The sequence below is a fragment of the Microcaecilia unicolor genome, chromosome 6 (assembly GCF_901765095.1).
Source record: "Microcaecilia unicolor chromosome 6, aMicUni1.1, whole genome shotgun sequence".
Taxonomy (NCBI): Eukaryota; Metazoa; Chordata; class Amphibia; order Gymnophiona; family Siphonopidae; genus Microcaecilia; species Microcaecilia unicolor.
This window is the reverse complement of record NC_044036.1, coordinates 339508013-339534510: the sequence shown is the minus strand read 5'-3', so window position 1 is coordinate 339534510 and position 26498 is coordinate 339508013. Positions and strand designations below refer to the sequence as shown.

Genomic DNA, 26498 nt, shown 5'->3' with positions numbered 1-26498 from the left:
ACCTTTTTCAGTAGGAGCTCAAGGTGAGTTACATTCAGGTACTCTGGATATTTGTACCTGAGGCAATGGAGGGTTAAGTGACTTGCCCAAGATCACAAGGTGCAGCAGTGGGGTTTGAACAACGGACGGACGGTGGTCTAACCACTAGGCCACTCCTCCACTAGGATATATTATGGTCATCTACACAGTTAGCATTAACTGGCCTCTAGCTTGGCTTAGGAAACAGGGCCCCTAATAAGCAACACAAGCCCAAGAAAGAATATTTCAGGCCTGTGGTTGTCTTTCTGTCTGTGAATCACTCCAGCGAAATACTTGCTGAAATAAGGCTGAAGACCAGTGGGGGTGACCCATGACAGATAGCTTATGATGTGGAATCTTCCACTAAATTCCTGCCTCTTGTTCTGAATACCAGGGAAAATTAAGTAGATGGGTACAGCACAGGCTAAACCTGGTCCTGGAGGCTCCCCAAACAGTCAGGTTTTCAGGATACCCAAAATGAATACTCATGAGAGAGATCTGCATGCAGTGGAAACAGAGTATGCAAAATCTCTCAGGGATATTCATTGTGGATATCCTGAAAAGCTGACCAGCTGGGATGCCTCCAGGACCAGATTTGGGAATCACTGGTTTATAATATGGAATCTTCCACCAATTAGCCTCAGGCCAAATTCCTGCCTCTTGTTCAGAATACCTGGGAAAATTAAGTAGCTGGATACAGCACAGGTTAAACAAACGTGAGCAACATGATCAGGCCAAGACAATAACCAGCGACTCCTATGGGCACTTATCTAATGATGCAGGCAAAAAAAATTAAACAGCCTTCGAGCAAAAAACACTCACTAAAGAGTCAGTGTGTGGGGGGGGGGGGGGGGGGGGGGGGGAGGGGGGGAATCGCCATGCAGGTTAGTAAACAGGGGGTTAAGTTTTGTACCTGGGGCAATGGAGCATGAGGGGAGTTGCCCTGAGTCACATGCAGCCAGGGTGGGAATGAAACTCACTTCCCCAGGTTCTCAGCCCACTGCACTAACCATCAGGCTACTCCTCCATGAATCAAAGCATCAACTGCAGCTCCCTCACTTGTCACTGCACAGGATTGTCAATGTTGATGTAATTCATTTCTCTTTCAAAAGTCGTCCCATCCCCGCTGTTGATGGAAGAATAGTTTCTTTAAATAGTGGATCATGAATACGTTTGTAGCTATAGAATTTTATTTATATATGCTTTATGCAATTGAACACTGGTAGGAGTCTTCATCAGTGAAGATTTCAGTTGTAGTTTATTATATTTTGTGATGTTATTTTTTCTTAGGGGGTTGTTTTGTGTAGAGGCTATTTTGTCAAGGGTTGTTTTGTGGGAGGGGCTATTATGTTAGGGTGTGAAGTCAAGGGTTATTTTATTACAAGGCTCTTATGACTGGGTGCTGTTTTGAGCATCAGCCCCTCTGCGAAGTCCTTTTTAAGTGTTTGAGCCCATGTCTGCCTTGGTCTTCCTGGCCCTCCTTTCCCCTTCTGCTTTCCAGTTCATGGCTTGCCCTGGTATGCTCTACACATTTATGTTTGTAGGTGCCCAAACCATCTAAGTCTAACAACCTACACCAGTGAAGGCGAACCTATGGCACATGTGCCAGAGAGGGCACGCAGAGCCCTCTCCCTTGGCACACGCGCCGTCGCCATCAGTGGTCCACCCACTCTCCCTCCCAGTTCGGCCTTCCTCCCGCCCTCCCTCCAACCCAACGAGCAACAGGCCACCCGCCTGTCCTCCCTCCCTCCCAGCACCAGGAACCCCCCTCCTCCTAAAATTTAAAAAGCGTACCTCCTCGGCTCGGAGTCAGGGTTAAGGCGGCGTGCATCCCTAGCGGCAGCGAACCGCGTGTGCTTCGCTCGACGCGCCTTCGGCCTTCCCTGTCTCTCAAGCTCTGGTCCCACCCATAGTTATATGGAACTTTGGAAGGCTAATTGCTTTGAAAATATGCCTCAAGTATTCCAGAATCTGCAGGTTTGACATTTGCTCACCAGCGAACGGCTTAACATTTCTTTTAAAGGACCTTAAAGGTTCCCCCCCCCCCCCCCAATCTTAATTCCCTGTCTTCTGAATGATGCATCTCTGGCAAATTTTTACACCAGGTGTTTCTGTAATTATTGTACATAAACAGTTAAAAAAAAAAAAAAGCAATATTGACAGGCTATACAAAGATTTTATTTTCAACATGAAAGACAAGCCCCAAACCAGGGGCAAAATGACCAGAGATTTTATCACATCCTATTTATCCCAAAACAAAACATCTGTACTATCAGTGGCCTGGTACTGAGTAACCCTGCCTGAATCCTAGCTGTACTTCGCCCTCTGCTGGATCTTAAGGCTTTTAGCATGTATTTTATTTTTCATATATTTTAACTTTTTATTATTTTTAAGAGGTACATTTACGGATGTAGCCTAAGGAAGAGCTAATCGCTTCTGGAAAGCTTTCAAGTAGGGGTGATGGCCCTATGTCCTGTCTGTCTTTTACTAGTAACCAATCATGGAAAAGGAGAGCGCAGCTGTAGCACAGCAAGGAAATCTTTGAAACAGTTAGAAATAGTGTAAAACAGCAAGTTTGTGACACTAGCAACTAATCACAAACTTTTCCCAAACCCACTCATGGAGGCACCCTAGCCAGTCAGATTTTCAGGATACCTATAATGAATATTTATAAAATGTGTATGCAAACCTCTCATTAATATTCATTGTGGATATCCTGAAATCCTGTCTGGGGTACCTCCAGGATAAACTTTGGGAACCACTGCTTATACTATCTGAATACCAATAATTACTGGTATTTTTACTGGTCCCCCTTTTATTGGATTTGGTCTTGCATTTTGGGATAGGTTCAAGATCTTACTCAGGGACCTTTTGCTAGAAGTATTCCTGAAAATAAATTTACGAATATGAAGAATGCTAGATCAAGTTGTTTTATGGACAAACATTGGAAAAGGATTCAGTGGAAAACTATAGATACAGAGCCAGGAATACATGCCAACCCAGGCGTCTCCCACAGACACACTGTACTAAACATGTTCCCAAAAACGAAGGGAGGGGGGGAAGCTTGGTTTCATAATTAGAAAAAGAAGCCCCAGGTGATCCTATTAAAGGGAAAATACACCAGTCAGTGTTGAGGCTTCCTTTTATCTGATTTAAGAATAGAAAGGATGCTAGTGATTTTACAACAGCTTTCTGAACTGATAGAAATTGTCCAATCAAAAAATCAGCACAAAATGGACATTTTCCTCAAATACTGTCCTTAGGAAACCAATTTCTTACTTGCTCTGAAACTTATGGTTTTATCAAGAGAGCATGGTAAAAGTCATCTTTCCTTCCCTCAAAGGTGTGCATTTTGTTTTGTTTTTTTTAATAAAAGCAATACTCTGGTTAATGGGATTAACTGAGATTGGAGTATCACCTGTGTTATCTCCCACTTTCCTTAATACATTTGAATACTTTCCACAATGCAAGAGCCCATTTCACAACAAAGCCAATAAGAACCAAAATAAACCAGTTGTGAAATGCCTACCATTCCAGAAGGAAGGCTTGATCTTTGGGTGAAATTACTTCTGCAGTTTTTTGCCCCACACAGTACCATTCTTTAAAACTTAAAGCTCAAAGCTTGCATTTTAAGATACTCAACAAATGCTTTGGAGCTTCAAAATCATAGGACTTGCATTCTGTTGCTCACAAACTCACTGCTTGTTAAGCAAGTTTAAAATGTGCTATTGTTTAGTTCCAATTCCAAATACTGCCAACAGTAAGAAAATAAGGAACTCTCCCTTATTCCATAACCCTTCCCAAAGTCAGACCTTTTTAAAATTCCTAAACCTTGTCTGCCATTCTAACACACTAAGTTAACAGCTACCAACTGTGTTAGGATGGCTTCAAGAAATCTAACCTTTTATGAAAAAAAAAAAAAGTGCAGAGTAATCCTTCCAAAGCTCAGTTTGGAGGGACATAATTGCCCCTGGTTGGTTTAGGGTACCAGCAGAAGTCTGAAAGGTGTTTTTATAGCTTGAGTTTTTTCTAATATGGCTAGAATGCTATTCCAACAGCTTGTTGGAAAACCTGCTTGGACTGGAACTATTAAATATGAAAGACTCAATATATGTAGTTGTACAGGAAATCTTTCCCTTTCATTAAATTAACTTGAAGCCTTGCATTCTTAGATCTGCTGGGTAACAAAGCTCTGAGCCCAGGACAGGATGCTTGCCATGAGCCAGAGTACACTATTTTCATAACTTTTTTTTAATAAAAAGATTCCTGCTAATAGGACTGCAGGATTATTTTTTTTTTTAAGTGATGAAAGTAGTGAAAAAAACAGCCCTACAAAAGCTGCATTTAGGTTTGACCTAGTTGACCCACTTAGATGTGTTGTAATGAGCCAGGTTTACATTCCAAATCCAAAAATGAATTATGCTGTTCCACTTCAAGTCTTGTTTCACACCATGCTTCGAGCTGAAGAGCTAGTATTCTCGCCTATTTTTGATGGACATTAACAGTAATTATGTTTTTACAAAGGTCCCATTTTATGCAATAAAACCTACTTAATCCACACATAAAATAACCTTAACCAACTGATAATTACCCCTTCCCCATGGTAGAACAAGCCATGAGTCATTTGTTATAGTAACCTTGTAAAGTAGGCTGGGGCCAAGATCCCCAAACCAGCTTCAGTATAATGTTCAGCCACTCCCCTCCACTCCCAAAGATACTGACTGGTCTACCACTCAATTTTACTGCAGCATTTTTATTTTTTTTTTCCTTACACAATGAAGTGTTGGGCATTACAATTATCAACTTAGATGACTTACAAATTTTGGTTGTTATCTATTGTCGTCATGTGAACATTAAGGCAACATACAAAAAAAAATTACATAAATTAACGCAGATGTATACATTTACATGTGTAACTGCAACTTTTTTTGCAACTGGGTAGTCTAACCCCACCTTTTTCTAGAATTCAGAGGGGGTAAGAAAACTGGTTCATAAGGCCCGAATGTGACGTTTCCCCAAATTTAGAAAACGGCAGCAAACAGATTTAACAATTCCTTCATGAACTCTTACCAGCCTCTGAAATGAAATTCTGGAATATGATGCACTTGATTGGGATGTTAATCTCAAACAACCTCTCTTCAACTCCACCCCTGAAAACATTTGCAGAGTTTGGAGAAGCATCCACGCAGTCCCAAGAACAGCAGCCTTCCACAGAAGTACTACTATATTTTCTATACAGGAGCTTAGCTTTTGAGCCACCTAAGACAGCACCTGTGCCAGGATTTGAGTAGAGAACATGTATTAAGGTAAAGCTATACTAGCACAGATCAAGAGAGTGGTCTACTAATACAAGAGCTCAAAGTTCAGCAACAATCCAACAGCACCAACTCATCTAACATGTTTTATACATTCCAAGGGCAAGTTCTGTCAAACAAGGCTCCTATTCCAGTTTCATGAGGCTAGCATGAGGTGTACACATTTGCCTGGGCAAATTAATACTTATGAATAACTCATGGAGCAAATGCTACGCATCTGCTAATAGTCCATTTAGAAGCATTTACGGTGGACAATGGAGGGTCCAGACTCATCGTATTCCTGCTTGCTGATCCACATCTGCTGGAAAGTGGACAGGGACGCCAAAATAGAGCCACCAATCCAGACAGAGTATTTACGTTCAGGTGGAGCAATAATCTGAAAAGAAAAAAAAATACGATTGGTACAAATCACATATTTAACCCCACCACATATATTTAACCCCAATAAGTCATGAGCTCCCAGTGTAATTAACTCACTTTTATTTTCATTGTGCTGGGAGCCAGGGCTGTGATTTCTTTTTGCATCCTGTCAGCAATACCAGGGTACATGGTGGTACCACCAGACAATACTGTGTTAGCATACAGGTCCTTACGGATATCTACATCACACTTCATGATGGAGTTGAAAGTGGTCTCATGGATGCCACATGATTCCATGCCTGTAAGTGAAATCAGCCAATTACCACCATTACCTTGAACATGGATACATTACAAGCTGCTACAATGCTACAATTCCAATTTGTTCCCTTACAAAAGAGCTGGAACACTGCTACTATGCAACAGTTTCTGGGCCATCTAGTATTCCCTTATATAGTAACCATTTAAAAATGCCTACCTAAGAAAGAAGGCTGGAAGAGCGCCTCTGGACACCTGAACCTCTCATTGCCTATTGTGATCACTTGCCCATCAGGCAGTTCATAGCTCTTCTCCAAGGAGGATGAAGAAGCAGCAGTAGCCATCTCTTGCTCGAAGTCCAAGGCAACATAACACAGCTTTTCTTTAATATCACGCACAATTTCCCTTTCTGCTGTGGTAGTAAAGCTATAGCCTCTCTCTGTCAGAATCTTCATGAGGTAGTCTGTCAGATCACGGCCAGCCAAATCCAGACGCAGAATTGCATGAGGCAGAGCATAACCTTCATAGATGGGCACGGTGTGGGTGACACCATCACCAGAGTCCATAACAATACCAGTGGTACGCCCAGAAGCATATAGGGAAAGCACAGCCTGAATGGCAACATACATGGCTGGGGTGTTGAAGGTTTCAAACATGATCTGGAAAAAAAAAAAACAGAAAAGCTTGTTTAAGTTTTGTCACAGGTCTTAACTATATTACTGCAGACCATTAAACATGCCACATGCAAAAATAATAAAAAAAAAATTCCCCACACAACTAAAGAACTAAATGTGAAAAGAGAAAGCAAGCAGAAATATGGAAATAAAAGAAACCTGAGACTTCAAGGAGGAAATGCCAGAAGAGATAGAGACCCCTGAAAATGGTAAAAGAAAAGCTTGAGTTTTAAAGTTTAAAAAGGTAAAAATGATTTATGAAAGAAGATGAAGATACAGCTAAACGTTGTTAATAAGATACCTGTGTCATTTTTTCTCTGTTAGCTTTAGGATTCAGAGGAGCTTCTGTAAGCAAAACAGGGTGTTCCTCGGGGGCTACACGGAGCTCGTTGTAAAACGTGTGATGCCAAATCTTCTCCATGTCATCCCAGTTTGTGACGATGCCGTGTTCAATAGGATATTTCAATGTTAAGATGCCTCTTTTGCTCTGGGCCTCATCACCTACATAGCTATCCTTCTGACCCATACCGACCATGACACCCTAAAAACATACAAAAAAAAAAGTTAATATAAGACCACTTCATGCTCACCGCCATCATCATCCTCATCAAAGCAATCAAATCATGAAACAGTCCATCTAGCTTTCGTTACCAACCTGATGTCTTGGGCGGCCGACGATGGACGGGAACACAGCCCGGGGAGCATCGTCTCCGGCGAAACCAGCTTTGCACATACCAGAGCCATTGTCGATGACCAGCGCTGCAATCTCTTCATCGGCCATGGTGATTTATCTACTGGGAAAATAGAACAACCAGAAGGTTATCACGCTTCCGCTCTTTAGCGCGCGCTCAGTTTAAGTCATCAGCAAGCGACGCGCCGGCGAGAGAACGAGGGAAAGGCTTTGCCACGCCCCCACCCTCCCGTTTCAAGTTGAAGCCGCTTCTGTCACCTGTCGACCACCAATCAGCGTCGCGCTACCCATATTAGGGCAACGATTTCCAAGAGCCACGCCCCAGTAGTACCGAACGCGCCAGAAAGAGTCAAGGCGCGCAGTCGGACGGAACCACGATAATAAGACCGGAGGGGGAGGGGGGATACGAATCCTTAGGTTCCAACCCAAAAGGGATCCCTCCACCGCACCTCAACACCCGGCCACCTGCGCCCTCCAACTCCCTCCTCCTTCGTTGGAGGAAGAGTCCGAGCAGCTGCTTACTATCGCGACAAAAGGTAACATGTCGCCAGCCAAGACCACGCTCACGCGCTTCCCTCCCCCACCACGAGCGAGGAGTCCAGGACAGCGGCCGCTTCTCTCCTCACCCACCACATAAGAAGGCCCCAACGTCTACCATTTACCTGCAGGAGTCCGAGTCTTAGCACAGAAGCCGGTGAGGAATTTTATTCTTTTTTTTTTTTAATTTTTTTCTCTTTTTTTGTGTCAGTGCAGGACGTTGTCAGCTCTGCTGCTGCCGCCGGCTGAGTGAGACCCAACGAACGGCCGTTATTCTATTTAATCTCGCCCTGTGCCGGCCCAGCGCGCGCTCAACATCGCCATATATGGACATCTTTCAGAAAGGCGCTTCGCCATTGGCTCGGCCCACGCCGGCACGTGGGTTCGCGCGGCAGCCCGGGTGGGCGGGACCGGGCTTGGGCCCCGCCCCTCGCGAAAAGTTGCGAAGAACCCCGGAACCGGCATAGAGCTGCTGCATGGTGAACGCCCCCTCTCCCCCTCCCCCTCCCGCGGTGGGCGTTGCCGGTGCACTCCAGTGGGCTGCAAGAGTCAGAGGGGGTCCCACCTGGGCCTCTCAGCACCACCTGCACCTTCCTCCTCGGTTTCTGCTTTTTAAACACGTCACGTGTTGTGTGCACGGTCCTATCGGTCGGTTCCGGCAGGCAATGCTGTTCTATCAGTTTGATCTCATAGAAACAGTGTTTGTAAAGGAAATTATTTTTATTTATTGCACTTGTAGCCCACATTTTCCCACCTATTTGCAGGCTCAATGTGGCTTACAAATACCTGTCATGGCATTGCCATTTCAGGGTAAAGAAATACAATTGATGTTACAAAGATGTCAAAAATTCAACAGATATTGGGGGTATCTAACATTGTCCATGAGAATAGCCAGTGGGTAAGGCAGCACGTGGCATGGGATTAAAGTGCACCCTATCCTGCATGTTGTCTGATCACTGAGGGACCCACCCCACAATAGCCAGGCCCCCCCTGCAACCAGTCACCTATGACAAGGCAGAATTGGTGTCTTGAGCCTGAGCTCCACAGGTCAATTTTAGCAGACAATGGAGACAATCAAGAAATGTATTAAGTTATGTCCAATAAAAAAAAGGTATCATCTTATTTTCTTTTCCATGTTTTATTTTGTTTGATTTCTATTGATAGCAGACAATGGAAAAGGTGCCAGTACTCAGTACCCCCTCAAAAAAAAAAAAAAGACCTGCTTATACACAGTGTGTGCTTGATTGTGAAATGTTTTGGAAAATTCCTATGAAGGCTGCAAAAAAAAAAATAAAAAAATCACCCGCTACTCTTTTGTTCTGTTACCTTTTCATATATGTTTGTGTGGTACTGAGCGATCCAGGCCCGCTGCCCCTCCCTCCACCCTCTACATCAGCACAGCAGCAGACGTGCCTGCCAGATAGTCAGCTTCCCGGGCTCCCAGCAGAGCACAGATGGCTTACTGGTAGCTTTTTGCTGAGCTCACACTGTGCCCTCCCAGTTCATGCACTGCATTTTCTGGGGTACAAGATAAGGCTTTATTGTAACCATAGTGCCTAAAAGCTGGTAAAATAAACCCTTTTCTTTTTCTACACCGCTCCCTGTTTAATCAGTTCCCTTTTTTTTTTTAAATTTCCCCTCTCTGCCTCCCACACATCATGCATAGGCAGGGTGGATGTGCACAGTTCTCACCACCCCAAGGTGGTGACTCAAGACAGAGACCAGTAATGAGGAGGGTGGAATGGATTTCAAAAGATCTGCTAAAGTAGGTCAGTCAGTTTTTCCCCAGATTCCTTTGAGCCATTATGTTTGAATGAGCACTGTAGTCAGCACCCTATAGACCCAATCAACAGAAAGAATGCTCATCAGTGAAACCTTTCAGTGAACGTCACAAAAGAACAGTCACTATTGATGATTGACTATAGAACTCTCCCCCCCCCCCCCCATCTGTGCCAGTAAAAGAAAAGTGGGACTTCCTCAAGGGCCAGTGTGGAAAGCCACACATTAGAGCCATGTGCCAATGACTTGAGTGCAGTTTCTAATGTGAACTTGAGTAGAGAGATGTGGTAGCCATGTTAGTCCACTTCTAAAGGTAATCATTAGAATAAAAATGGTATCATCTTATTTTCTTTTCTGTGTTTTATTTTATTCTATTTCTAATGTGAACTTAAATGAGAAAGTTGTTTCCCCCCTCATATGCAAAGTCAAAGCACACAGAACTTGTGCACTAATCATGGTAAGCCTACCAGATGTATATGCACGAGATTTTAATTAATTAATTTATTTGTTTGTTTGTTTGTATGTTGCATTTGTATCCCACATTTCCCCACCTCTTTGCAGGCTCAATGTGGCTTACAATACATCATGAATTGTGGAAATATATAAGAAAATATAGATTTAGGATTTTGGGTAACATCAAACATATAAACGGCGAGTGACCGAACTCACTCGCAAATGAGCAGTAAAGACGCTCTCTGTCCCGCCCCCGCGTCACTACGTGATGACGGGGGTGGGACAGAGAGGGTCTCTACTGTGCAAGGGGAGGGACGAAACCGCCGTCGCTACCACTTCCCCCCCCCCCAAGGTCGCCGCCACCACCCCCCCCCCCCACCCGGAGTCGCCGCCGCCACCCACCCTCCACCCAGGCCGGGCCCTCGCTCCGCTATAGAAATGGCGCAGGAACGCAGCACACAGCTCAGCTGAGCTGCCGTCGCCTTCCTTCCCTGCCTGTGTCCCGCCCTCGCCCACTAGGGCGGGACACAGGCAGAGAAGAAGGACGGCAGCTCATCTGAGCTGTGTGCTGCGTTCCCGCGCTGTTTCTATAGCGGAACGAGGGCCTGGCCCGGGTGGAGGGGGGGGGGGACTGTAGCGATGACCTCGGAGGGGCAGCTTGGCGGCGGGGGTGGGCCTTGCAGCGGCGAGGAGAAGGGGCCTTTCAACCCCCCCACGTCCTATACTAGCCCATTTTTAACGGGTCAACGGCTAGTGATAATGATAAAACATGATACCGTAGTAGTTTAACAAGCAAATATTGTAAGATTCTGTGCCAAGGGCAGCTAGTACTGTGCACGTGCCTGAGCAAAACAAAAAAGTGTCAGCACATATTTGCAGATGTACTGGGATGTTATTCTGTGAATAAATATCAACCTTACAAAAATGTCTTGCTCATAACATTTTTGCTTTGCTGATACTTATGCACAGAACAATATTTCAGTACATGTGTGGATACTGTTTATTTGCTTGGACCTTTGTACAGAACCATCACCTGTTTGAAAAGTTGTGGGTGCTGTTTTGCTCGCAGCAAAAAGAAAACAATTGGCAAATCCTACTGCAGAAGAATTAATTGACCCTTCTGTGCCTCCTCAGACCTGGCGTTCAGGTTCTAATGTTGTGGTTGCCTTAGTCTTCTGTGCACTTCTCCGCATTGGGGGCCAAATAGTAGTCTCATTACCATTCATTTTAATATGCTGTGCTCCAGTGCTCTGTGCGTGTATTTGCATAGCGTTATCTTCTGCATGAAACACTGTTCTGAATCATGTGGCTGCACCTTGCACATTTCTACCCATGCTAACTTTATTTTTATGTTTTATTACATTTGTACCCTGCGCTTTCTCACTCATGGCAGGCTCAGTGCGGTGGGCAATGGAGGGTTAAGTGACTTGCCCAGAGTCACAAGGAGTTACCTGTGCTGGGAATGGAACTCAGTTCCTCAGTTCCCCAGGACCAAAGTCCACCACCCTAACCACTAGGCCACTCCTCCCCCTTTCTGTATTGGCCCCTCAGTCTGTGCTAATGTCACAGAACAGAATAGAAGAAAAGCCATGTTAAGTTAAACCAAAGGTCTGCCCAGCCCAACATTCTGTCTTCAACAGCTCCAGTCTGGGTTATAAGTACTCAGCAGATGCCAACAACGTAGATCTGTTTCACATAACTGTTTTTCAGGGATGAGCAATGGCTTTCCCAAGTCTATTTCTGATTAATAATTTTTCTTGGTAGGTTAAACTACCTGTTCCTAATCACTTATGATTTTATAAACATCTATCGTGCCCCTTCTCAATAATTTCTGCACAAGAGAGATGCCAAATCCCATTTAGCATTTTTGTCACTCTTTCGGAACCTTTTCTGGTTCTGTTATTTCCTTTTGAGATGGAGCAGCCAGAACTCCACACAGTACTCAAGATGTGTTTGCACCAAGGACCTATTCAGAAGCACAATGATGTTCTCAGTTATGTTCTCTCATCCTTTATCAAATAATCCTTATCAGGTCGTGCTACTGTTTGTCAGATTGCACTTCATTGCTGAAGCAACCAGATAAGAAAAAAAATTATGATGCGTTAGCCACAAGAAACTGTACCTCAGTTAACTCAGTTATAAGTGCATTAATGATCATCTCAGTGTATCATCTCCTCTAAAGAGAGTTGATTGCAGATATCATAAGACACAGAGACTGGAATAAACCTTTTTATGGCATGCACTAGTTTTGTTCAAGCCGTCATTCTTGTGCTAAGGGAGGTTTGGAAGGGCTCCTTGGATATCCACACCCAGTATTCAGGCAGTAGCTTCTTAGATCCTATAGTAGAAGCACCCTCCTTCACTTTCGCAGTCCCTGACTGGGAGAGCTGGCTATGATTGAAGCTGGGGTTCCGATTACTACCCGTATGTGTAGTCATTTCCTTCAGCAAAAAATCTGAAAATAACCTCAGCTTGCTCTTGAAAGGGCGGTGTTTTACAGCCTCAATGATGTAGTGCATGCAGTAAGAGAGGGGAAATTAAAGGAGTGAGAAGGCAAGCCTATTGAGTGCAGACCTGGAGGATGAGGGCCAATCTCCTCCCTTAAACTGCATGCTCTGAATGCCCCAGACTGTTTAACTACACAAACTGTGATCCTCAGGTTTACTGTCTCTTGCCTCTGCTGCTTTCTTTTGGCCTTATTCTTCAGGCTGTCCTAGTATGCTTTATTTATTTCATGCTTTCTCCAAGGACAAACGGGTCATATTCTCACGTGGGTGAACGTTACCCAGTGCGGAGTTTAACAGTTTGCACAGCGTCCCCATTGCGCATACGTAAGTGCCTTCCTGCCCGCCGCGAGAGCACCGGACCATCAATCGCTTCTCATCCACAGTGAGGAGAGAACACGATTATCCTGCACTCCTCACAGTTTCTAATGCGTGAGCATTATTTTTTCTTTTCTTTTTGCCATCCCTTCCCTTTTATGCTGGTTTCATTTTCATTTTCTTTTCTTAGGAAAGTTCCCCTTCCTTCTATACAATTTTAATTTATTTTCCCCACTTTTAAGTTTTCTTTATTTTTGGCATGCTCCATAGACCCTCAGACCTGAGCTCCAGTCGGGTATTTATCCCTCAAATTTTTCTGGTGCTTGCCCCTTTTTTAGTCACCATCGAGCCATTTGATTTTAGCCTGGCATAGATACGCATTCTTGGTATCTTCAGTGTTTGGGGCTTGAACATACCCCTTCCAGCTGTGTTCTTTGCCTTCGTATGAAGAAAAAAACCCAGCTGGCCAGAAAGGCTCAGAGAGAGAACTTTGGAGCCTAGTCCGAAACTTCGGTGTCAGGAGTTTCATCGGTCCACATGGCTGAGAGGCCTGTCTTAGACACTGGGAGTGGATGTGCATCAAGTGAGTTTCCACCTGCCTGGACTCTGATCGCTGTAAAGGGCCCCCAGGACTGGTCTGTATTGGACCCGACTCTGAGACGATGTGGGGATTAGACGGCACTGAGGAGCATCAATGACTGGCATTGGGTAAAAGCCAAGAAGCACTGGCATCAATCCCCTACTGCCCTGTGTACTCTATTTTCCCAGTGGTGCCAAGTCTCGGGAAACCTAACAGATGTCATCCGAGTAACACCAGAGTTGGTTCAGTCTATACTTTGGTGAACAATTCGGTCCAATTTGACTGTGGGATTTCCATTCCAAATTCCTCAGCCCCAGAAGGTGCTCATGACAAATGCATCCTGCCTGGGGTGGGGGGCTCATGTGCATGGGCTTCACACCCAGGGTGCTTGGTCAGCATAGGAATCAGGTCTTTAGATCAGTGGGCAGTCCAGCATGGGATGTTTCTCAAGGCCACTTTCCAAGCAGACAAGTCCAACAGCCTGGCCGACAGACTGAGCAGCGTCATCAACCACACAAGTGGTCACAACATGGGTATTGCCTGCAAGATCTTCCAAGTGTGTGGCACCTCCTCGGTGGATCTCTTTGCCACTCAACTCAACCACAAAGGCCCTCAGTTCTGTTCCAGGCCCATGACAGACTAGCACTGAATGCCTTCCTCCCTCATTGGGGGACAGGCCTTCTCTACGCATATCTTCTCATCCCTCTTGTGAGAAAGACTTTGCTGAAACTCCAGCAAGACCAAGGGACCATGATCCTGCTTGCCCCATACTGGCCCAGGCAGATCTGGTTCCCTCTTCTCCTGGAGTTGTCCTTTGAAGAACCTTGTTTTCTGAACCCATCACACAGAACAAGGGATCTCTTCTGCATCTCAACTTCCAGTCTTTGGCTCTCTGAGTACTTAGAATTTGCTTCTTTTCATCTTCCTGAGAGTGTCTTCCAGGTCTTGCTGGCTTCCAGAAAAGAGTTCCACTAAGAGGTGTTACTCTTTCAAATGGAGGCGGTTTGCCATCTGGTGTGAGGGCTAGGCCCTAGATCCCCTTTTTGGCCTACACAGACCCTACTTGAATACCTTCTAAACTTTTTTGAATCTGGTCTCAAGACCAACTCTGTAAGGGTTCACCTTAGTGCGATTAGTGCTTAGTTCTAGTTGTTAGATTCATGAGAGGTTTGCTTTTGATCAAGCCCTTTGTCAGACCTCCGCCTGTATCATGGGACCTCAATGTCATACTCACCCAGCTGATGAAAGCTCCTTTTGAGCCCTCTGGATTCCTGTCATCTGAAGTACTTGACCTGGAAGGCCCTGTGTTTGGTGGCTGTTACTTCAGCTTGCAGGGTCAGTGAGCTTTAGTACCTAGTGGCGGATCCACCTTACACAAAATTTCTTCATAATAGAGTAGTTCTCTGCATGCACCCTAGGTTCCTGCGTAAAGTTGTGTTGGAGTTCCATCTGAACCAGTCGATCGTTCTTCCAACATTCTTCCCCAAACTACCTGCCCATTCTGGCAAAAGCGCATTGCGCACCTTGGACTGCAAGCGAGTTTTGGCCTTTTACTTAGAATGGAGTAGGCTCTACAGACAGTCCACCCAGCTTTTGTTTCTTTTGATCCCAACAGGATGGGGTTGCTATCAGGAAATGCTCAATCTCCAGTTGGCTGGCAACTCGCATTTCCTTCACTTATACCCATGCTGGGCTGACACTTGAGGGTCATTGTCAAGGCTCATAATGTCAGAGCCATGGTGGTGTCTGTAGCCCGCTTGAAGAAATCTGCAAGGCTGCAACGTGGTCTTCAGTCCACACATTCACATCTCTCTACTGCCTTGAGCAGGATACCTGACACGATAGTCGGTTTGGACAGTCAGTTCTGCAGAATTTGGGGTCTAGAATCCAACCCCACCCTCCTAGGCCCATTTTGTTCTGTTCCAGGCTGCATTCTCACACAGTTGTATACTATGGTTGCTGTTCTTGGTGAGCCTGGTAGCTAGGGATTCCCACATGTGAGAATATGGCCAGCTTGTCCTCGGAGAAAGTGAAGATACTTACCTGTAGCAGGTATTCTCCAAGGACAGCAGGCCATTCATTCTCACATACCCTCCCATCTCCTCTTGGAGTTGTGTCCTTTTTTTTATTTTTTCTTTTGGCATGCTATACTATTGTACTGGTGGGCCCAGGAAGGCACTTGCGCATGTGCAGTGGGGACACTATACAAGCTGTATTAGCTTGTTTAAGCTGCACACCGGGCAATATGGATGACATCACCCACACATGAGAACAAATGGCCTGCTGTCCTCTGAGAATACCTGCTACAGGTAGGTATCTTCGCTTTTTGGTCTGCCTTCTGAAAGGAAGCAAGCTTATGGGATTGCCATGTGTGAGAGTGCAGTCCCCTTTAATAACTTCTGTTTAGCATCCTGTCCACATTGGATTCTCCGTGTACATCATGGCTTTGGGGGGATCCTTAGTGAAAGAAGGTTATAGAGTTGTGATCATTTTACTAAGAACTTGACTACGGGTTCTTTAACTGTGAAGATTCCCAGTGGATGAATGGTTCAGTTGTGGTTTTATGCGGTGGAGTAATTGTGGTGAAAGGGTTTGAGCGTGTGATAATAGGTTGGCGGAAACTCACGGGGGAACAGATGATTGCATTATTGGGGGAGCAGTGTAAAGGGCGATGAAGGAATTGAGGTGGTCTAAATTTTAGAAGACAGCTGCACAGGCCTTGTATCTCGTATGGTTGCGTAGGTTCTATTGCATTTGTTTTTAATATGTTATTTGTGTTCTGTCTTTGCTGCTGAGATGTTATTACTGTGTTGAGATCTTTATCCATATCATAGAAATCACCTTAGTTAAATACTAGTAAAAGAGGCCCGTTTCTGGAGCAAATGAAACGGGCGCTAGCAAGGTTTTCCTCCCCAACACCCCCCCCCCTTTCTCCGTCCCTCCCTACCGACCCCTTCGTCGTTCTGACGCCATTGCTCCGCACCTCCTGAACGCACCGTACGCCATTGCTCCGCCCTCTGTGTGTGACGCCATTGCTCTGCCCTGGAAGTCATCACGTTTGACGCGAGGGCAGGGCCTCGAGACGGCGATTTCGGTGGCTTCACCACCACGAACCCTTCGAACCCGTTTTGATGACGGAAGTGACGTCGGTGTCCTCAGAACGTTGAGAGTGAGTTTTATTATATAAGATGACAGTTTGTACTGTAAAGGCAGTTTACAAATGAGTAAAAGAAAGAATGCTGTGTATGTCAGTATGGTGGCATGGAGTAGTAGACAGTGTAAGCCACATTGAGCCTGCAATTAGGTGGGAAAATGTGGGATACAAATGTAACAAATAAAATAAATAAAAATAGTAACATAGTAGATGACGGCAGAAAAAGACCTGCACGGTCCATCCAGTCTGCCCAAGAAGATAAATTCATATGTGCTACTTTTTTATTTGTACTGTCCTCTTTAGGGCACAGACCGTATAAGTCTGGCCAGCCCTATCCCCGCCTCCCAACCACCAACCCCGCCTCCCAACCACCAGCTCTGGCACAGACCCTATAAGTCTGCCCAGCACTATCCCCGCCTCCCAACCACCAGCTCTGGCACAGACCGTATAAGTCTGCCCAGCACTATCCCCGCCGCCCAACCACCAGCCCCGGCACAGACCGTATAAGTCTGCCCAGCACTATCCCCGCCTCCCAACCACCAACCCCGCCTCCCAACCACCAGCTCTGGCACAGACCGTATAAGTCTGCCCAGCACTATCCCCGCCGCCCAACCACCAGCCCCAGCACAGACCGTATATGTCTGCCCAGCACTAGCCCTGCCTCCCAACCAGCAGCTCTGCCACCCATTCTAGGCTAAGCTCCTGAGGATCCCTTCCTTCTGCACAGGATTCCTTTATGTTTATCCCAAGCATGTTTGAATTCCGTTACCGTTTTCATCTCCACCACCTCCCGCGGGAGGGCATTCCAAGCATCAGAACTGCTGTACCCCAGTTTTCACAGCATCATTATGGTGGATGTGACAGTAGCCAGGTCTTTCAGAATCTTTACACATTTAACATCTGTGGAAACCAACCAAAAAATCAGAAGGAAAAGCAGGGAACTTGATGGATGTCTTCATTTTAGCTACCAGCTTACTAGCATAAGATAGTTTTTGCTGCCACTCGTGCTCTAAAACAAAAATATTTGGTTAACTGGTTCAAAAAAATTTCTTTACCAGTTATAGATTGCCGACCTTCATTTTCACAGGGGATTTTGTTGAATTCAGCTGTTTGCAGAATGCTCTTTCTGATTAGCTTATCTGTGAAGGTGGCAACATCAGGGTCACTCAGTAGTCAAAAGCGCTTATCTATGTAACGGTACCTGCTGACCAGGATATTCAGCCACTAACTGGATAGTGGGGTGGGGGTGGGGGGGGGTTGAATGAGTGGCCCCAGAACTCATCCAGATAGAATGGCATTCTAAGTTATTCAGACATCAGACTGAATATGTCACACAAGTTCCAGCGCTGACCTTTCCAAATATTCAATGCCAGCTGCTATCTGGATAGTGGCACTGAATATCTGGATGTTTTTTTGACCGTTGCAGCCAGCGTTGGGTCCTTCCCTCTGTAACAACTTTCTGTGGCTGAATTGGAAGGACACAGCAGAGGGAAAGTTTTCAGGCCAGTTAGATGTAATTACTTTAGGGATTGCCAACCAATTTTGCAAATCTATAGGCACATGGAGAGGGATGGACAGTGGGAGGTAGGAAGACATGCCAGACCCATGGGGGGGGGGGGGGGCTGGCGAGAAGCTACACATAGATGGAAGGGAGAGGGGGAAATAAATGCACATGGATGGAAGGGAAGAGGAGAGGAGAAAATGCTGCAAACATGCGTGGGATAAACATAAAGGAATCCTGTTCAGAAGGAACGGATCCTCAGAAGCTTAGCAGAGATTGGGTGGCAGAGCCGGTGGTGGGAGGCAGGGCTGGTGGTTGGGAGGCGGGGCTACCGCCGGGCAGACTTCTACGGTCTGTGCCCTGAAAATGGCAGATACAAATCAAGGTCAGGTGTACACATAAAGTAGCACATATGAGTTTATCTTGTTGGGCAGACTGGATGGACTATACAGGTCTTTCTCTGCCGTCATCTACTATGTTACTTTGTTTAAAAAACAGAATTCTGACCAAGGTGGCTGAGTATTGACCTGCTTGTTTTTTGCAAACTGTTTTTTTTTTTCAGGTGACGCAACTGTATGCCATGCATGCCTGGCTGAGAGGAATAGCACAGCAGGTCCTGATAGGATCCATTGTAAGTGAACTATGGATTGAAAGGCGGTTTGAAGCCTCAGTAATGATATTTCTTTCTTACAGTACTGAGAGTGTTTTCTGAGGCAGTTCAGTAGATCTTAAGTTACGAGGAAAGGAGGGTAGTGCTAGAGATAAAGTGATAACTAACTATCCCAGGAAGGAATTTAAGTAGAGACCAGTTGGCTTTGTTATCATGGAGGGGTATAATCGAACAGGGGTGACCATCTCTAAGGGTGCCCATCTCCGAGGACATAGTAACGTTTCCTCGAAGGGGCGGGGCATCCCGTATTAGCGAAACAAGATGGGCATCCATCTTTCATTTCGATAATACAGTTGGGGATGCCCTAATCTCAGCATTTAGGTCGACCTAAATGTTGAGATGGTCGACCTTAGAGATGGGCGACCTTGGTTTTCGCCGATAATGGAAACTGAGGACGCCCATCTCAAAAACGACCAAATCCAAGGCATTTGGTTGTGGGAGGAGTCAACATTCGTAGTGCACTGGTCCCCCTCACATGCCAGGACACCAACCGGGCACCCTAGGGGGCACTGCAGTGGACTTCAGAAATTGCTCCCCGGTGCATAGCTCCCTTACCTAGGGTGCTGAGCCCCCCCCCCCCCAAAACCCACTCCCCACAACTATACAGCACTACCATAGCCCTTAGAGATGAAGGAGGGCACCTACATGTGGGTACAATGGGTTTCGGGTGGGTTTTGGAGGGCTTCCATTTACCACCACAATTGTAACAGGTAGGGGGGATGGGCCTGGGTCCACCTGCCTGAAGTGTACTGCAGTACCCACTAAAAACTGCTCCAGGGACCTGCATACTGCTGTGATGGAGCTGGGTATGACATTAGAGGCTGGCAAAAAATGTTTAAAAAATTTTTTTGGGGGTGGGAGGGGGTTGGTGACCACTGGGGGAGTAAGGGGAGATACTACTACTACTACTTAACATTTCTAAAGCGCTACTAGGGTTACGCAGCGCTGTACAGATTAACAAAGAAGGATAGCCCCTGCTCAAAGGAGATCATCCCCAATTCCCTCCGGTGGTCATCTGGTCAGTTCAGGCACCTTTTCGAGACTTGGTCCTGAAAAAAAGGGACCAAGTAAAGTCTGCCAAATGCTCGTCAGGGACGCCCTTTTTTTTCCATTATCGGCCGAGGATGCCCATGTGTTAAGCATGCCCCCATCCCGCCTTCGTTACACTGCCGACACGCCCCCGTGAACTTTGGTCGCCCCACGACGGAAAGCAGTTGAGGACGCCCAAAATCGGCTTTCGATTATGCCGATTTGGGCGACCCTGAAAGAAGGACACCCATCTCCCGATTTGTGTCAGAAGATGGGCGCCCTTCTGTTTCGAAAATGCCCCTGATAGTCTTACATTTCTGCAGTGTGTGGCAGGGTGTGCAGAGCAGGGTGTAAGCTGTAACTCTGTTATCAGGTGCCTGGCAGGGGAGGTGGAGCGGGTTGTAAGCTGCGGTTCTGTTATCATAGCCTTACATTTATGGGGTCTGTGGGATGGGTATGGATCATGCTGTAATCTGCTGCTGTTTTCATAGTCTTGCGATTCTGTGGTATGTGGCAGGGGTGTGGATCATGCTGTAAGCTGCAGCTCTGTTTTCATAGTCTTGCATTTTTGGGGTACGTGGCAGGGGTGTGGATCATCCTGTAAGCTGCATCTCTGTTTTCATAGTCTTGCATTCCTGGGGTACGTGGCAGGGATGTGGATCATGGTGTAAGCGGCAGCTCTGTTATCATAGGCTTGCATTTTTGGGGTGAATGACAGGGTGTAGAGAAGGGTGTAGGCTGCTGCTCTGTTATCATAGTCTTACATTTCTGGGGTACGTGGCAGGGGTGTGGAGCAGGTTGTAAGCTGCTGCTCTGTTTTCATAGTCTTGCATTTCTGGGGTGAATGACAGGGTGTAGAGAAGGGTGTAGGCTGCGGCTCTGTTATAATAGTCTTACATTTCTGCAGTGTGTGGCAGGGGGTGTGGAGCAGGATGTAAGCTGTGACTTACCAGATGCATGAGGGGGGGTGTGGAGCAGGGTATAAACTGTGGCTCTGTTGTCATAGTCTTACGTTTCTGGGGTGTTGAACAGGGTCTAAACTGTGGCTCTGTTGTCATAGTCTTAGTCCGTGGCAGGGGGGTGGAGGTGTGGAGCAGGGTACATGGAGTTTGCCAGGGGCCAGTGAGGAACATGAAACTCAAGTGGGTTCATAATGTGGTGCAGAGGGCAGGCAGTTAGGACATCTCCCTGAAGAAAAGCTGCTTTCAGGTGTAACCTAGAGAGGAAAAGCCATTCAAGTGTGATAGAAACAGCTGCACATTTGATGGCTCTGGGCTCACTTAGGTAGAATATTTTCTAACTGCTTTTACCCTGTGACCTGGGCCTGCGCCCCTGGGGGTTTCCTTTTATATTTTAGACTGTTGAAAGCAGGGGATTCAAGGTATGAGTTCAGACTGTTTGTTTTTCAAGATTCATTATTCTCAGTACCTTCAAGAATAAACAGGCTACTGTAGCAATTTCCTCTTACACAGCTTGGTACAAACTAGTCCCTGGGTTTTGTTCATTAGTGATTAGTGAAATCGGTGATAAAACAATAAGGTGCAGCCAGGTAACCTGCAGGGTGGGAGGATCAGCCTTTTCCTGTCCTTATTTGGTAATATAAGAACACCCTGCAGAGGTGCCCTTCTCTCTCTCTCTCCTGCCAGCCCTATACAGTCTTCCCACACCCAACATCCAAACAGAGACTGTGACACATCTCAGGGGTGGGGCTTTAACTAGATTCCCTGTGCACTGTAAGAAAAACACTTCTGCTGCAATTTCAACTGCGTACTTTGCTGTGCTAATCACCAATGCAAACTGATAGGGATGAAGAAGGGTGTGCCACCCTCAGGTGTACAGGGGCGAGGGGACACCCCTACAGGTGCAGTACCATTATAGAGCCTAGACCACCACAGGAGTTACCTGATGTAATACTACTACTACTTGTCATTTCTATAGCGCTACTAGACGTACGAAGCGCTGTACACTTGAACATAAAGAGACAGTTCCTGCTTGACAGAGCTTACAATATAATTAGGACAGACAACCAGGACAAACAAGGGTTCTGAACAAGTGAATAAGGGTTAGGAGTTAAAAGCAGCATCAAAAAGGTGGGCTTGCAAGGGCAGGCTTCTGTTTCTGTGAGTCTAACGTCCTGTACGTGCAGGACATCAGACTCACAGAAACCGAAGCCTGCCCTTGCAGATCAGCAACACGGCCATGCTGGAGAAGAGGACTTCAGCTGGCGGGGGTTGAAAGAATGATGTTTCCCTTCTTACTACTACTACTTATCATTTCTATAGCGCTACTAGACGTACGCAGCGCTGTACACTTGAACATGAAGAGACAGTTCCTGCTTGACAGAGCTTACAATCTAATTAGGACAGACAAACAGGACAAATATGGGATAAGGATAAAGAGTAGCAAGATTCCGGAATCCCAAAGAGTAGCAAGATTCCGGAATCCCAAAGACCACTACTACTCATCATTTCTATAGCGCTACTAGACGTACGCAGCGCTGTACACTTGAACATGAAGAGACAGTCCCTGCTCGACAGAGCTTACAATCTAATTAGGACAGACAAACAGGACAAACAAGAGATAAGGGAATATTAAAGTGAGGGTGATAAAATAAGGGTTCTGAACAAGTGAATAAGGGTTAGGAGTTAAAAGCAGCATCAAACAGGTGGGCTTAATAAATTGGCAAAAGCAGTTCTGAATGGTTTGCATTTGTACACTTCTTTTATTGTGGATTTATGAGTTTATTTTATTCAGTTCCTGAGTCTTCTATTCCGCTGTCCTAACAAAAGAAGTTTTAAGCAGTCTACAATATCATAAAATACTTAAAAATGCAAAACTGCAGGACGTAAAACAAATATGCGTGTGTGTGTGTGCTTATGGGTGTACTGTTGGTCCATGGCACAAGGACACTTTGCAGTATCACCCTCATCTCAGCTAAAGCCTTCATAAGAAGCAAATCAAAACTGTTTCTGTGTACGCACACAGCTGGGGTAGAGGAAAGAGCAGCTGCTAATTCAGAGAAGGCAGAGGCTCAAAGGACAGAGAGGCACTAGGTGTAAGACTTTCACTTACACAAGAAGTATTTAACAGTGTGAAAAGCCAGTACAAGTTCTCAGCTTTTATTCTTTAGAACAGAACCAGTGCTAATAACTGCATGTATTGTTACCCAGGGACTTATACTATGGATCAGGTGAGGCTCTGGCCCAGGGCACCAGAGATAAGTCATCAAACACCTGAGCATGTGATATCACTGGCCTTATAGGTTAAGCTGACCCAGAGCTTACCTGGTGGTGTTGCATGTGTAGGGAAAAAAGAGGAATCGACAACCCCTTTCCTCTTTGTCTAAGATCACCTTCCCTCCTCTACCTTTAAATCCGAGGACATGGATTACTGAGACCAAGTCAGCATGGCTTTTGTGTGGGGAAATCTTGCCTGACCAATTTACTTCAATTCTTTGAAGGAGTGAACAAACATGTGGACAAAGGGGAGTCGGTTGATATTGTGTATCTGGATTTTCAAAAGGCGTTTGACAAGGTACCTCATGAAAAGCTACAGAGGAAATTGGAGGGTCATGGGATAGGAGGAAATGTCCTATTGTGGATTAAAAACTGGTTGAAGGATAGGAAACAGAGAGTGGGGTTAAATGGGCAGTATTCACAATGGAGAAGGGTAGTTAGTGGGGTTCCTCAGGGGTCCGTGCTAGGACCGCTGCTTTTTAATATATTTATAAATGATTTAGAGATGGGAGTAACTAGCGAGGTAATTAAATTTGCTGATGACACAAAGTTATTCAAAGTCGTTAAATCGCGACAGGATTGTGAAAAATTACAAGAGGACCTTACGAGACTGGGAGACTGGGCGGCTAAATGGCAGATGATGTTTAATGTGAGCAAGTGCAAGGTGATGCATGTGGGAAAAAAGAACCCGAATTATAGCTACGTCATGCAAGGTTCCACGTTAGGAGTTACAGACCAAGAAAGGGATCTGGGTGTCGTCGTCGATAACACACTGAAACCTTCTGCTCAGTGTGCTGCTGCGGCTAAGAAAGCGAATAGAATGTTGGGTATTATCAGGAAAGGTATGGAAAACAGGTGTGAGGATGTTATAATGCCGTTGTATCGCTCCATGGTGCGACCGCACCTTGAGTATTGTGTTCAATTCTGGTCGCCGCATCTCAAGAAAGATATAGTAGAATTGGAAAAGGTGCAGCGAAGGGCGACTAAAATGATAGCGGGGATGGGACGACTTCCCTATGAAGAAAGACTAAGGAGGCTAGGGCTATACAGCTTGGAGAAGAGACGGCTGAGGGGAGACATGATAGAGGTATATAAAATAATGAGTGGAGTGGAACAGGTGGATGTGAAGCGTCTGTTCACGCTTTCCAAAAATACTAGGACTAGGGGGCATGCGATGAAACTAGTGTAGTAAATTTAAAACAAATCGGAGAAAATTTTTCTTCACCCAACGTGTAATTAAACTCTGGAATTCGTTGCCGGAGAAAGTGGTGAAGGCGGTTAGCTTAGCAGAGTTTAAAAAGGGGTTGGACGGTTTCCTAAAGGACAAGTCCATAAACCGCTACTAAACGGACTTGGAAAACTCCAAAATTCCAGGAATAACATGTATAGAATGTTTGTACGTTTGGGAAGCTTGCCAGGTGCCCTTGGCCTGGATTGGCCGCTGTCGAGGACAGGATGCTGGGCTCGATGGACCCTTGGTCTTTTCCCAGTATGGCATTACTTATGTACTTATGTACTTAAAGGCAGTTTTCCCCTCCCAGACACAGACAGCGTTTCACCTAACACTACCCACATCACCCCCAGCGTCTTCCTTCTGCCGCTCCCCGGCCTCTCCTTTAACTTCCTGTTTCCACAGGAGCGCAGCAGAGGGAAGAGGCATGGGGCCGATTCTGATAGCATTAGGTGAAATACTGTCAGTATTCAGGAGGGGGAAAGTGCCTTTAAAGGTAGGCCGGGGGAGGATGGCCTCTGGGGGTGGGGGTACACCAATGATAGAGACACCCATTATTTCTGTGGGTGTCTCTAGCGTTAGCACGCCTACAGCATGGCTTAGTAATCAGGTCCCTAACTTAAGTGAAAGTAAGAAAGTTACTGCCTAATATAATACTTTTTGAGAAAAACTAAAAGTACCATCAGAACAGTGAATGCAACTATTAACCTTTTTATTCCAATAATTTCATTGCTCTACAATTCAATCAACTTCGCTTTTAGTAAAAATAAATTTTGAAAATGACTGTCACTCATGTGAATGCACTCGTGAATCATTAATCCATCATAACTAAAAAGATATTCAACAACTGTAGTAGCAGGAAGTGGATGGTTCAGTCTGATAAAAACATTCCTTCAAATCAGGCCAGGTCGCAATATTACTGATGCCTTTTAACTTGGTCTGCAGGTATTGATCAATGGAATCTCTGTCTGAAACACATGACTTCCTTATAGCAAAGAATGCTTCATCATCGTATTATCATCTGCTAATTCATCACTTGCATCTTCATCTTCATTTTCGTTATCATTGTCATGTTGTCCAACTACAGAGAAGGCTTTCACAAATTTGAAATCATTGTCTGTTGTCCTATTTTTTCATCTGATGGCAAGCTCTGTTTGAATATGTCCAAGAACTGACGCAAGAATGTCAAATGTATGGAAACTCTTTAGTCTTAAGGTCAGACAAGCCAATGTAAAATTTTCCATGGGATGACCAGCAGTCTGTTGTGATCGACATACGTCAGTCTGTTCACCAAGAATTGCAACCAGCTTCAGCTTCATCTCCGTTTCAAAGTGACCGAACTCATCATTGTTCTGTTTGGCTGGAGACTAGTAACCAATTCAACAAACACAGGCAACTCTACTATTCTCATAGGTTGTATTCCCTGAACACCAAAATTTAAGACGAGATGATCCACTGTTTGTGCGACGAGGTTTGCAGTAGCGAAATCTTATTCCAGATTTTTCTGTTTCATTTGGTTTACTGAGGAATCATCATTTAGGTCTCTCTTACACTTTTACTTTTTACTTTTAACTGCAAGCATCAGAAGTAATTAGAAGTAGTAAAAATTGGTAAAAGTAACAAATTTTTCCTATATTCTTTACAAGTGAAAGTAACGACACTTTTTAAAAGTACAGTAACTAGTTACATTTACTTAGTTACTTTAGAACACTGCAGCTTACTATATTCCAAACATTAGGAAAAAGGAAATCGATAGAAATCAAACAAAATAAAACATGGAAAAGAAAATAAGATGATACCTTTTTTATTGGACATAACTTAATACATTTCTTGATTAGCTTTCGAAGGTTGCCCTTCTTCCTCAGATCGGAAATAAGCAAATGTGCTAGCTGACAGTGTATATAAGTGAAAACATTCAAGCATTACTATGACAGTAAAATAGATACCATTGGAGATTCTACATGGAATGTTGCTACTATTGGAGATTCTACATGGAATGTTGCTATTCCACTAGCAACATTCCATGTAGAAGGCTGCGCAGGCTTCTGTTTCTGTGAGTCTGAGACGTCAGACTCACAGAAGCAGAAGCCTGCGCTGCCACATTGGTGATCTGCAAGGGCCGACTTCTACATGGAATGTTGCTACTATTGGAGATTCTACATGGAATGTTGCTATTCCACTAGCAACATTCCA

The 26498-nt window shown here is 45.2% G+C and overlaps 1 protein-coding gene and 1 long non-coding RNA gene across 3 annotated transcripts; one reads left to right on the top strand and one right to left on the bottom strand.

The window, feature by feature from the left end:
• Positions 1-4751: 4751 nt before the first annotated feature.
• Positions 4752-8111, bottom strand: ACTG1 (actin gamma 1). 2 transcript variants are annotated; one of them, XM_030208564.1, is made up of 6 exons: positions 7976-8111; positions 7278-7416; positions 6924-7163; positions 6169-6607; positions 5811-5992; positions 4752-5709 (listed from the first exon to the last, which is right to left on the bottom strand). In XM_030208564.1, the coding sequence occupies exons 2-6, from the start codon at positions 7401-7403 to the stop codon at positions 5566-5568; spliced, it is 1131 nt and encodes a 376-aa protein (XP_030064424.1). In that variant the 5' UTR covers positions 7404-7416; positions 7976-8111; the 3' UTR covers positions 4752-5565. The 2 variants fall into 2 exon arrangements, with proteins under 2 accessions (XP_030064424.1, XP_030064425.1); XM_030208565.1 differs by having other exon boundaries at positions 7278-7413.
• A 10396-nt stretch (positions 8112-18507) lies between these two features.
• LOC115472344 lies at positions 18508-26047 on the top strand. Its single transcript, XR_003942508.1, has 3 exons — positions 18508-18524; positions 18702-18770; positions 25251-26047. It is a non-coding gene; the product is annotated as an uncharacterized LOC115472344 (long non-coding RNA).
• The last annotated feature ends 451 nt before the right edge of the window (positions 26048-26498 follow it).